Below are 13,652 nucleotides of genomic sequence, written 5' to 3'. Positions count from 1 at the left end.
CAATTCTTGCCAAGGGGTCAAACTGATGTCTGATTGTAGTCAGCACCCCCCCCCCCCTCCACCCCTATTTTTTTCCTATATACATGACCATTCCAATGTAAAACTTTTATCCCGTTCCGTGACCCACCCTAGCCCTATAGGTGAGTTTTTACATGTTTTATCGTATTGTAAATTTTTGAATTTACCTCCCACTAGTAAATTCAAAATTTAAAACATATGATATTTTCACGTCAATTTAATTTATCTGACATCTCTATGAGTTCCAGATGGAGATTTTCCCTAGATAGATTCAAGTTAAAAAAAATACACAAATTAACGGCCTCGTATCCAGCTCAGGGGTCAAGTTTTGAACAGTTTCTTGCAAAGAAAATAGCATAACCCTATTTTCACTACATGTATTTCTCCCGTTGAAAAGGCCTGAACAAACTTAAATTTCCTTCATCCGAAAATGCTTTGGGAAGTTTAGTCAAAAATATTTTTTTTTTAAAAAAAGAAAGAAAAAGTTAGGGCAACATACGAAAGGCTATTTGATAAGAAAAGGCCACAAGAGCTTTCAGCTCAGTAAAGTTATGTTATATATTTATTTGTCAATATAATACAAGTATTAGTTAAACCTTTCTTTTACTCTTTTGTTTTGTCATGGTTGTTTTACTCTGGTTGAGATTTACTTGTCGTGAGAACTATACCACTGCCATTTAGATTTAAGTATGAGAAAAATCGGTCACATAAATTCCCTTCATATGCACGGAAACGAAACACTCAATTCCTCGGTTGTCTATAAAAAAGAAAATGCTATCATAAGTATTTCTCAGCTGACAAATGAATGTGGGCGTGTCTTGGCATTTTTCTGTGTAAAAATAAATTGTCTTAATTTAAATATATATTTGATATTCGATTTACTATTTTTTTTTTATAAAGACTTTTATATTTATACAGCTGCAGTATATTATAAAATTTTGACGATAACATCATTCTGGAATGATTGCCTTTTCTTTTTCCTCTAATCACAGGTCATTGAATTATTTACTTAATTTAAAAGGAATCAATTGAGATTTATGTTAAATGAAGCTTATATCTTATTTTTAACCAACCTTCCATTAAATTAAAATATTAACACGCACCGTGACACACATTATCATCATCATCATTTAGTTGAAATTTGAAAGGTAAAAATGTTAACAATGAACGTTGAAGAGAGTCACCCTTTGCCTTAAATTAACTTGGTATAGTCCATTAACCCCGTGTCACAGTCCATTAGTGGACGTGGCTTCTATAGAGGGGTGCCAATCTAATGGTGATACAGTAACACAGTAAACGCGAAACGTTAAAGCTGACATTGTAAGATAAACAATCATGTTTTAGCCGAGAATAGCATGTCCCCAAGATCGAACAATAGTTGAAATTATATATATATATATATATATATATATATATATATATATATATATATATATATATATATATATATATATATATATATATATTTATCCCATGTTTACCCCTTTATCCCGTGGATATGACTCATTGGATAATTTTTTCATAATCCACAGTTGTGACGTCACAACGGTTTTTGCGTTAGCGCGATGAAGTAAAATAAAGTGGAGTCCTATATAAAACAGTGTAAAACATTGGTTGTGAAGTATATAACATGGGATAAAAAGAATCTCCCATGATTTGTAGTTGGATATGACTTTTATCCAACTCGTTGTGTGTTTTTATCCCCTCGCCAAGGCTCGGGGATAAAAAACACACATTTTGTTGGATAAAAATCATATCCAACTACAAATCATGGGAGATCCTATATATATACCACAATGAGACATCAAAATTCTACAACAGAAATAACCAGATTCCAGTATTTACCTGAATGTATTTGACATTTTCTTGTCAGTTATATTTCATTTCTTGGAAAAAGATTACCAAATTTTACGAATTTGTAGCACAGGTGCTTGTGGAATTGCATAAAATGAATCGATACCAAAAATAGGTAGATTTCACGGAGCCTGTTCTTTGATTTTCGGGTGCGTGTTTTAGGAATTGACAGTCTAAAAGATCTCCCACATCTGTTGTGTAAAATTATAGGTAACTCCCAATTTTCAAGCTTCATATATAGGGTAGTAAATTCTGATAACTGATATTATTTCCCGTTTTCTGTTTATTTTTGCAGACTGACCCTCTACCGGTATATAAAAACACTAGTATTTTTACATACAGTAGAGGAACAATTTCCAAAATTTAACAAAAATGGGGAATAATATCATATATCATCGTTCAGGCAGGTTATGCTAAGAAAATCATATATTTTGCATAAGTTATCGCGCCTTTAAATATTGTCAGACCATTGGGGATTTGCTACATGTTTGGTATAAGCGGTCCATTTGGAATTGAGCATAGTTAAGTGTATAAAATAAATTCAGTGAACAGTCCATATAGGAATAAATTTCCGGGGGGGGGGGGGGGGCAACCAAACAGAAATTCATTGGCAAGCAAAAATACACAATAATAAAAAAACCAATCAAACAAAAAAGGTCATCAGACACTTTTAATAACGACCATAACTGTAAATTAGTTTTTTTCCTATTGCATAGTATATATTGGCAAATATCACGGGACACGGCCATCCCCTGCCCCCTCCCGTGGTTTCTACAGGCCCGGTGAAATATTAATCCAAATGTAATTCTTAAATGAATTGTGAACAATAATTCATATTATGTTTTATGCTGTTGAATTAAGACCCGGTTTGAAGATCAAAATTCAACGATTCGGCTCAATTTTCAACGGGCTAGGGTCTTTATTCCACACCGCTTGTCTCAAAATTCAACGTTGAAATGAGACCCCCGGGGTCAGTTTTCAACCGCGGTCAAAATTCATCGTTACACCTGCCCATCAGACCAATATATGTCACATTAGTAACAATATAATTATGTATAGTGTAATTACAATTATACAACGGGTATCCATCGAGGTGAGTGAGGCACTCTTCACCAATCATATTTCGGAGATTCTGAGAGTTGAGCTTCACATCGTTTAATAAGAAGAGTGCATACAATTTTATTATGAAATGCTTTATAAAAATTGGATACACATCAGATTTATTATGTTAAAGCAATCTTTCAAAGCATGTCTCTTACAATTAGTCGAAAGTCAAATTCCGGTTGTTTTTTCTTAAAACAAGATCCGTACCTCCAGGCTTTAACAGGTAAATGGGAAGAGGTTAATCAGATATTTTGAACTACAGTCTTGAATTCAAAACGTACATATTGAAAGTAAAATTAAGTATACCAGATAACAATAATACGTTCTCTCTCTCTTTCATTATCAAAGATAAACGGGGGTCCCAACCCCCTAGAAACCCCCTCTGGATCCGCCAATGGTAGAGATAGCTACAGTACCCACTGCGGGGAACTTCTTTTGCAAAGGGAACAATTCGGCCTTTTCCGTCAAGAAATCACTTGACGAAAACGGCCGAAGACGCCATTTGATGAGAGGTAAAGATGGAGGACTCTATACCTCAAAATATGTAAGTTTTATATATATATATATATATATATATATATATATATATATACAATATGTTAAAAAAGATTTAAATTATTCTTCGACTTTAAAAAACTGTACATTATTTGATACATACAAACACTTCCTTAGTTTTGATTTCACCGATGATTTTAGTGCAAATCACCAAGCTTGACGGTTGTTCTTATTTTTTAGTCATACGAATCTTGCTAGATATCTGTGGAAAGGGAGAATCATTTTTCTTCCAGATGTTCTTTTTTTAATTTTGTCCTTTACATTTTATTTTTCTTTTCTTAAAACACCATCCTATATAGAATTGCCATTTACTCTTTCTTTATTTTTTCTATAATATGCATTTTCAGTTTAGGATTGCTATATTTCAAATTATTCCAAATTAAAGCTAACATTTTCATTAAGAGAGAGAGAGATAGAGAGATTGACCTGTAGATGCCAATTTCTTTGTTTCCAGAATATTTGGTATCCATAGGACAGTATCTGAATCGGTGTTTCTTGGACTTTGTGGAATTATGGGCACGTCAGAACAGGTCAAAATGAGGAGAAGTGTGAAGGAAGTAGGGGAAATACTAGGAAACCAATCAAAAGCAATGGATGATCGCAGTGTCGTGAGGGCTGGCAGTTTCAGTGAAGGATTTAGATTACCAGGATTGGATAGAGACGCCATGTTCTGGCCAAATGACCATCGGATGATCTGGGACTTATCCCAGACTCAGTATTACCAAACGCCCATCCACAAACTCATTTTAGCCCTCTACTCTGACAGTCCACCAGGGTACACGTTGCTTCAGTTAATGACACCAACAAATAGAACTGAGGTCTTATCAGCATGTGTCATTATAAATAACAGACCCTATGTATCAAGTTCTTTGTACAGGCATATAAATTGCTCTAGGGTGTTTCCTAATTCTACAATTCATGGACCATGTGGTAGCGGCAATATCAGTGGATATCTGGAATATGACACTGCTCAAGGTTTTGCTTGTGATCTTTGGCCCCCTTTGGCCTACAGTTGGGTCGACAGATGTCAGTCATGGCCCAAACCTCACGTGGTTTATGATATTGTCAGAAGTGGATGTCACGTTGTACCAATAGGCCACAAACTTGGACGTCATGAAATCAATGAATGGCGAATCTCATTCTGTGTCGCAGAAATGAAACTGGTGTCCTCTATGAGCCACTGTCAGTTCTTGACCTACGGTTTGTTGAAGTTGTTCCTGAAAGAAGTTATCCATCCTAAGACTGGTGTATTACTTTCTTCATATCACATGAAGACGGCGGTTTTTTTGGGTATAATTCAGCTACATCCCCAGTGTATCTGGTGTCCTCAAAATCTCATTGAAAACGTTTGGGTCTGCTTTAAACTTATCATTAAATGGGTGTATGAAGGGGTCTGTTCAAACTTTTTCATTCCTGAAAACAACATGTTTTTAACAAAAATCTACGGCTCAGCAAAAGAAGTCTTGTTTCGTTACTTATACGGGTTCTATGAGAGAGGAACGGTGTCCCTGTTAGACTGCCCCTCCGTGAAATGTATCCTGATGAATGTCCTTTTTCATCCCAGAATTATTTCTACAGACGAATGCAGTTGCATCTCAGAGGTTATGTTTGATAAGGAACTATTCACGGACATATATAACATTGCTTCACTCCAAGCACCAACTTTTTGCGTTTGTTTGTGGTACCTAAACACAGTTCATCAAATGTGTGGCTTACAGTTAACAGAAATTCAAGCTCTAACGCTGCAGTACATTACATCAACCGTCTTACAAAGTGCTGCATTCATCTTACGCAACATCTTAATCAACCCAAGGAAAAATAAATTTTTGTACTTAGCAACAACAAAATCCTGTCACATGACCAAAATAGCCTCAAACCTTGGTTTCGTCTCCGACTTGCTGTACGTTGCAATGCATTATTATAAGAGTTTCAGATTCAAAAAAGCCTTATCAGTTTTAGAAATTGCACAGACCAAGTTATCAAGGCCATATGTAATGCTTTTGCTATCCTTAAATACGAGTTATACAGAAGCTGTAGGGGGGCAACCTTTGTTTAAAAAGATGGGACACGCTATAGCATATTACATCAAACTTAGTAATAAGATCTGTTATATCGATGAGTTAATAATCGAGCAACAAAGTAGTTTACAGAACCGGAAGTATTCGTTAAGTATCCCACACATCGTCCTCTTGCGCATGCTCCAGTTCTTGTGCTATAGACATTTTGACATGATGAAAGCACAAGCAGTCTTAGATAACCTTCAGCATCTTCTCCTAGAGCACACAGTGTGTATACTGAACACAGACATAGCTTGGCAGATCTTGGGAATATGTCAACATGTCACCGGAAATTATAAAGATGCTATAAATTCATACAAACGATCCCTCAAACAAATACCGCACCACAAAATAAAAACTGCTACCTACAAGAGGATAAAAGAAACGCTACAGTGCTGCGACCTAACGAACATGGATGGTCCTTTCTGTGGATCAGCAACACTGCTTCTACAAAAACGGAGAAAATCTTGTTGAGAATTACAGACTTCTGATGTCATCCTTCAATTTTAACAGTTTATTGGAAACTTTTAAACTGTCTATAATTAATATCAATAGTTTTATTAATTGTGTATTTTATAAACAGACTGAAAGATATTTGTTGCTTTACATGCATTACAGCTGACATATGTTGTAAACAGAATAGAATTAGTAAACAAGATTATGTTATTTAGGAGAAATTGATTACCAACGACTTTTGTTTTTTTTCTGTTTGACCCAATGAAAAGGAAGCTATGGATAATTAAAGTGAAACATGTGGAGATAAGGGACACTATTCGAGCTCAAAAGTCCATTAAACATTTCAAAATAAGAGCAGAGCAACCACGAACCTCTAAAACTTCAGAGGTGGGATAAGGTGCCATGGAGGAGTGAGCATCCCCTGCCGACCGGTCACACCCGCCGTGTGCTCCATGTCATGATCGGGGAATAACGGCAAAATCCGTCGGCAATTCAGTGTGTAAATAATGGCCTAACAAATAGTATGAAAAAAGTCAGTCAGCATTTGTCTTAATGATAGATTGTATTTGCTGACAAAGTCATTGTATCAACCATAGAACTTACGAAATGATGACTTTAAACGAGACTGTTGATATTCTTGTTTCATCAACTTGTTTGTCAATAACTTATCTCGTTTTAGAGATTGTTCATACATAGAGCATGCTCTGGCGTATCGAATCAACTGAGAGATATAAACCCCGTATGCAGGTGATAAGGGTATATTGCTGCATAAGTATAGGAAGTTGACGATTGAAAAGTTAAAGTCATCACGTTTATCATAAAGCTTGGTTGTTAGATTACCATTAACGTCTTTTTCTAATAAAATATCCAAATATGAAACAGATGTGTCAGATCCTGTGGTATCTATTATCTCAAGGTCACCGGGGTATATCGTGTCGATATAAGAATGGAAATCACCATTGTTAGACAATATACGTCGTCGATATATCTAAAGTTCGAGTTGAAGGCCACAACAAGTGGTATATATATAAAAATGGAAATCACCATTGTTAATTGACAATACGTCGTCGATATTGTTAATTTGATTTCTATTCAAGGACAGTTTATCAGGTTTTACCTCGATTTCAGATAAGAATGGATCGTTTTTCATGTTTGCCACTTACCTATAGTTGGAGAACGTATGTGCTATATTTATACACATTTAGATAAACATGTACATAAATTTAGTTAAAATGTATGTATGTATGCATGTGTATTTGATATCACGATAAAATCTGTACAAGTTACAATAATTATATGATTCTTATCTACACATGTCACCCCGAAATGATCCAAACGCCTCAGTGTTGGACTTGATGAAAGTGAGGTAAGCAAGCACGCACAAGAGCGAGCTCAATAGATTAACATGGAAGAACGGAGGAAATTCGGAATGAAATCTGTACATTCGTCAGGCAAGTTTTCTTGTGCAACATTCCCAGAATTCCTTCTCTACCAGGATTCCATGCGAAATTATTACAAAACATGTAAAAGACCATGGATAATTGTTCCCTTACCAAGAGATACTTTTACTTTTGTTTCTTTGCAGAGAGCTTAAAAGAAACAAAAAATAATTGCATCTACTCTACAACGTATTTCATTAAATCTGTAGTCTTGTTTAACCAGACGCTCAGCTGTCTCCGTAAATTCCGACGTAATGTGACGTCACAGTCAAGACTGTATCTCGTGCGGTTTGATGTTTGAAGAGGCGGATCAACGTTACAAGTGTAAGCTGTGTATAGGCAACTGCGCTCGCCCCAAGGGTCACACCGTAAAACATTAGCTGTATTTCACAAGACCACTCAGCTGAACATTGACAATACACAATGGTCATGTGACAGCTACCTCCAAAATGAAAAAGCGAAGTGTTACTAGTTTTCTTTCCATGGCTACCGCGTAAACTTCGTCAAACCGATTAATATGTTGACGGTGCGACCGTTGGGGCGAGCGCATTGTTCACTTCATTTTAAGATCCGCCTCTTCATTTGGAATGTCTAGACTGTGACGTCACATGACGTCGTATGTTAGCTGCATTTCCATAAACAAAGTTTAAAAAAGTGCAAATATTTTAACAAAGAACGTTTAATCTACTATCTGCATGCAATAGCCATTAATTAAGGTGAGTTTATTTTTTGTGAAATTCAGTTGTTGTCACCGCGTGAACGAAGTTAGCAGCGAGAACAAGAAGCGATGCATTGTGGGTCAGAATTACTGCGGAAAAAAATTCTATTGAATGAATGTGCAGAAGTCCGAATTTTCTCTTCGCCCAGGCGTTGTCGTTAGAGCTCGCAGTGACGAGCGGCGCTCGCTATAATTTTTTGCAGAAACTACTTTGACACGCTGCCATGAACACTCACTATAAGTTTCAAAAAGATTCATTTCACTGAACAGTTATTGAGAAAAATGAAATTAAAAAAAATTGCACACTTCGTATGTTTCCATGGCAACGGTACAATTGGTCATTTTTAGAATTTAAAATGCAGCAAGCACAGCTAGACTTGGTGATTATCATTCCTTTGAAGTTTCCTCAAGATTGACCAAGCCCTCTGCGAGAATATTTGCGATCTAGCAACAACAATACTAATATGTCGCTCCGACATTATGAAAAGGCACATCAAAGAAAAAAGACAGTTTTAAGTTTCACTGAAAGAAAAGAAAACATGAGGCCCATGGGTCACAATGCTCACCCGAATTACCTTAGCCGTGCTGTTTTTGACAGTTAGATATTTAACAAATTTTCCTGTTTATTCCCATGTGAAAATTTGATCCCCATTGTGGCCAAACCCTCGTCCTAAGTAAAATTTAAATCTACACTATATGGAGATGGTTGATAAACGATATGACTAATTGTCACCGTACTGTGTATAAGATATTTAAAGAATTTCTCAGCATACCCCACAGGCACTTCTCTGAGACAAATTTTCCCGTCGACAAGCAGAGTTTTGACGCTGTTTATAGAGATAAAAGGAAATGAAGACAAGCATGCCATGTATGGTTGTGTAGATAAATTATTATAGAGGACAATGATAATTAACAGTTTGCCCGTACATTTTCTTCTGAAAGTGTAAATGACTGTGATTCTGGGCAGGGTGGATACTCCATGTTATTCGAAGTTAGATACCTTTTGTTATTATTATACTATGGGTTAAAAAATTTATTACAGAAACAAGTGCCTGTGGTATATCCGTATGTAAAACAGTGACCCACATTGTAGCCCCACTTAACCCGGGGGGCAATGGCGAAACCAAAGTTGAATTTACCGGGTAAATTTTACCCTATATTGGGATTTTGGTCAATCAAAATGACTAAAGCCCTGCCGTTTTTAATCAGAATTTTTACCAATATATTCCTTTGTCAAGGGTTGGTTCCCTTTTGTGATCCTATCCTAGTCCCACGAAACATAATCTGACATAACTTATGAGATTGATCCCTGTTTCTTTTCTTCACGTTTTTTATTTAACAAACTTAAATCTTCACGGCATGTTTGTGTTTACATACTGACTAGTGATAGTCATTATGTTCATAAGAAAATTTTTTGGAAGATTTTTTTTCTCTACAGATGCATTTTCTATGTTGCCATGAGTAATTTTACACTAAAGTCGTTACAATACATTAAACTCTCTCTCTCTCTCTCCCCCCCCCCTTTGCGACCCCATCTTCGCACAGGAGTCAGAATTTGAACAAACTTTGATATTAGTATACTCTCATCTTAAATTTTATCTCTTCTGCTACATTGGTTCTTTAAATGGTACTACTCTATTTTCACTACATGTATTTCTAAACTATCTTCCCTTTGAAGGGTCGTGAACAAACGTGAATCCCCTTCACATAAGAATGCTGTGGCAATTTTGATAAAAAATTACCGTTGTTCTCCAAAAGTCGAAAATGTAAGAAGTTCACAACAACAGACGATAGTTTGATCAGAAAAATTTCAATTGATTTATTTTTTTAGCTCAGGCAAGCTATAGTAAAATTTCAACAATACAAGTTTTAACTTAATTTTTTTCTTTTTATTTATTTATTTTTTTGTCATGGTTGAGATTTACTTGTAAGAATTGTACCACGTCCTGAGCACCCATTGCCATTTAGATTTAGATATGAGAATTAGTGGTCACATTAATTCCTTTCTCATGCATGGGAAAGAAACACACTCTTCCGCGACTGTCTAAAAATTGAAATGCGATCGTGAGTATTTCCTCAGCTGACAAATAAGTTTGGGCATGCAATTATTTAGCATTTTCCATTGTAATTTTAGTGAAATTTGTTCTAAATCATAGATTTATCATTTTTAATCTCCTTTAACAGCTTTCACCTATACTATATTATACTTGTACAGTACAGTATAATGAAATTGTGGAGATAATATCTTTCTGATATTATTGCCTTTTCGTATCCATCTAATCAAAGTTTATTGAACAATTTACTTAATAATTATTCTAAATATATAAATCATTTTGAATTTATTCTAATAAATGAAGTTTATGCGTCTAAATCGTGTAATAAGTTTAATTTTAATTGTACATGTCATAGATATGTATGTTTTTAAAAAAGAAATTAAATGAATACTCTATATTTCTCAAATACATCTATACTTATGAATCTATAAATTTTGCAAATGAACTCCGAAACCGATGTACCAGAGTTTTTACTTACTCCTCTAAGAATACACTAGATACAATATGATGTCCGTAAACTATATTTAGATTTCACTGGCATTGTAAGTATCGTGCATTAAATTAAAAGTCTACTTTTATTTTCTATAAAAAGCCATGAAATAGCAAAAACATGAGTACGGTGGCGTTTCCGGTTGGCAGATCTAAGTTTCTGGCAATTTTCAATGAAACTGACAACAATCAATCGTTTACTTATTTCATAAAACGTCATAAATGAATTATTCAATCAAAACTTGATTTAAATGACATAAAAGAAATAAGTTGTGATAACCGATTAAAAAGGGAAATGTGCAAATTATTTTTGTCATTCACCGATCTTAATATTGACGGAAGCTTCTAGAACATCATATAGCATCGAGCCCGATGTTAAAAAGAAAAACGAGACGATTATAGCTGCAGGAACATAAAAAAGCTGATGTCCTTGTGTAAATGGTCATTGAAATAATGGTAAATCATTGATAACACTATAAGTTGTGAATATATTTATATATCGAAAGACTATTAGATATATGTAGTAGGTTTTCCTAATAAATTTATTGGTAAAATGTGTAATATATTCATCACTGTGAGAGCATCGTGGCAACGAACCCGAAGTACAATTTCTACTTCGTAATAAAATTGCTTACATGAAAAGAGAAATTTATGAATAAGATATTGCTCAAATACAATTAAAGCTGTAAAATTTTGTGCTTTAATCGATACATTTCAGGTTTTTTTTTCTGTATACAGTCTTTTGTGTCAAATACTCGGCCTATTCATAGGGTGTTAAAAGCTAATTTTTACAAAGGTACTTGCGTCTTGGTTTATTTATATGTATGTACCTTATTGATATGTAAAAAAGGTAAAGTACATTTTTTACATATCAAAAAGGTACATACATATTCATAAACCAAGACCCGAGTACCTGTGAATTTTTACCCCCCCCCCCTTCAAAAAAAAAAAAAAACTATCAGTAAAATGTGCATATTCGCTGCTTTTATCCTTGGCGGAAATGAAATAAGATAGTATAACAGGTTTCACAATAAACATTAATTAATGAAATTGTTATTTTTTCAGGCTTTTACAAAAAGGGGGGGGGGGACGCACATGCGGGATTTTGAACAGCGTATTTCTTCCTGCTATAAGCCTGTAGGCTGTCAGTAGAAACTACAATGTATTTTCTGTCGGTAGTGGTATAAATTCAATTACCCGCGCTTGCGCGGGATTTCAACTAGTTAAACCAAGTTTCAAAAGATATACATGTATACACAAGGCATGTCACGTAGTATTAGGTAGGTCCTGTCTCCCTTTTTCTGAGATTTTCAATCAAAGCCCCCCCCCCCCCCCACCCCCTTTCCGTGGCAGTATCGAGGTTTTGGTACAATTCAATTCAATTCTTTATTCACTCAAAACCAGATCACTGGTACAAGAGGAACATATACACATATATACAAACAAAATTACAGTCAAGGGTCAAAAAAATAGACAAGTATATAAAGAAAAAAGAAAAGAAAGTAAACATATAATCAGTTATATATATGGAGGATTCAAGAAGGACAGACAGTTTTGAAGATTTTCTTAACAAATTTTGACAATGATTTTTGTATTTCTACATTATTTGTGTTCATTAGTTCATTAAATTTGAAAGTGTTATGATTTTTACAATATCTATTTTGGAGAAATATTTTTCTGGCATTCCATAACATAATGAAATTCATCACCAATAGTTTTACAATCACAAATGGTACATATTCTTAAATTTCTATCAATATTTATTCCATCTACCTGTATTAATTGGCAAATGATGATTACACGTTCGTAGTTTTGTAAGTGTAACTCTTTCGGTAAATTCAGCAGATAATTTTCGAAACCAAAGTTTGTTTTAAAAATTCTATAAATAATACACTTGGGTGAACTATCAACAATGCTTCTCCATTCTTCTTCAAATTGATTTTTTAGGGTATCTTTAATAATTGACTTAAGCCAGTTAAAACTATGAAATGTTTGACTTGTCCATATATAAGACAATCCACAAGAATTAAGCACATCTTGTACACATTTTATCCATGGATGTACAAACGACCCATCGATATAACACCTATAAAAATATGAATAAATCACATTTGTAAGATTACTTTCATGGGCTGTTAAAATTTTTGCCCAGTACATAACCATTTTTAATTTTATAAATAATGATGGTCGACATAGGCTTTTGGAGTTGGAATTTTTTCACAGTCCATTAACCCCGTATCTACCTGGACTTGGCACAGTCCATTAACCCCGCATCGACCTGGACTTGACACAGTCCATTAACCCTGCATCTTCCTGGACTTGGCACAGTCCGTTAATCGATGGGTGATTGGCTTCTGAGGAGGTAGATGGGTAGCAAGGTATCACAGTAATGGTGTAAAACAAAGTTGTCATTGTATATGATAGATATCTTTTGACCGAGAACATTATTTAACAGGGTCTATTTAGAATTTTTAGGTGTATAGTAACGGAGATAGCTTTAAACATAGTGTATTGTCTGGAAAATGTTCCAGTGGGATAGGACAAAAACCTTAAATCTTAGATCTACCTTTTTCTTAATAGTTATTTTTAGAAGAAATATAACATATATAGGCAAAGTCACAGATTTTAATCCGGCCCGTAGGAAGCAATATCAGTACTGGGGAAAGGGGGGGGGGACTTGATAGAAATTCTTGACAAGCAAAAAAAAAAAAAGTCATCAGACGTTATTTTATGGGGGCACAACCGTAAATTAGCTTTGTTTTCTATTGAATAATATGTACTGGCAACATTATTAAAGGGGTATTTGATTTGAACATATTTTATTGCAATAAATATATACAATGGGATTGGGCACAAGTTCTAAAAACTTAATTCGCCCTCTCCCTACATGTTATATCACAAAAAATTC

At 34.7% G+C, this 13,652-nt stretch overlaps 1 protein-coding gene across 1 annotated transcript; it reads left to right on the top strand.

Moving 5' to 3' along the window:
- The first annotated feature begins 4,043 nt into the window (after window positions 1-4,043).
- LOC133200860 (uncharacterized) lies at window positions 4,044-6,062 on the top strand. Its single transcript, XM_061336673.1, has one exon. The coding sequence runs from the start codon at window positions 4,044-4,046 to the stop codon at window positions 6,060-6,062; it is 2,019 nt and encodes a 672-aa protein (XP_061192657.1).
- Window positions 6,063-13,652: the final 7,590 nt, after the last annotated feature.

This window comes from Saccostrea echinata, unplaced genomic scaffold, assembly GCF_033153115.1.
Source record: "Saccostrea echinata isolate AGI-Se365-2 ecotype Australia unplaced genomic scaffold, CSIRO_AGI_Sech_v1 ptg000041l, whole genome shotgun sequence".
NCBI classification, from domain to species: Eukaryota; Metazoa; Mollusca; class Bivalvia; order Ostreida; family Ostreidae; genus Saccostrea; species Saccostrea echinata.
The sequence above is the reverse complement of the archived record's forward strand: the minus strand, read 5'-3'. Positions and strand labels throughout refer to the sequence as shown.

What these genes read in the sequence shown, in the direction of transcription:
- LOC133200860 (XM_061336673.1), top strand. Translation starts at nt 4,044, where the DNA reads ATGGGCACGTCAGAACAGGTCAAAATGAGGAGAAGTGTGAAGGAAGTA.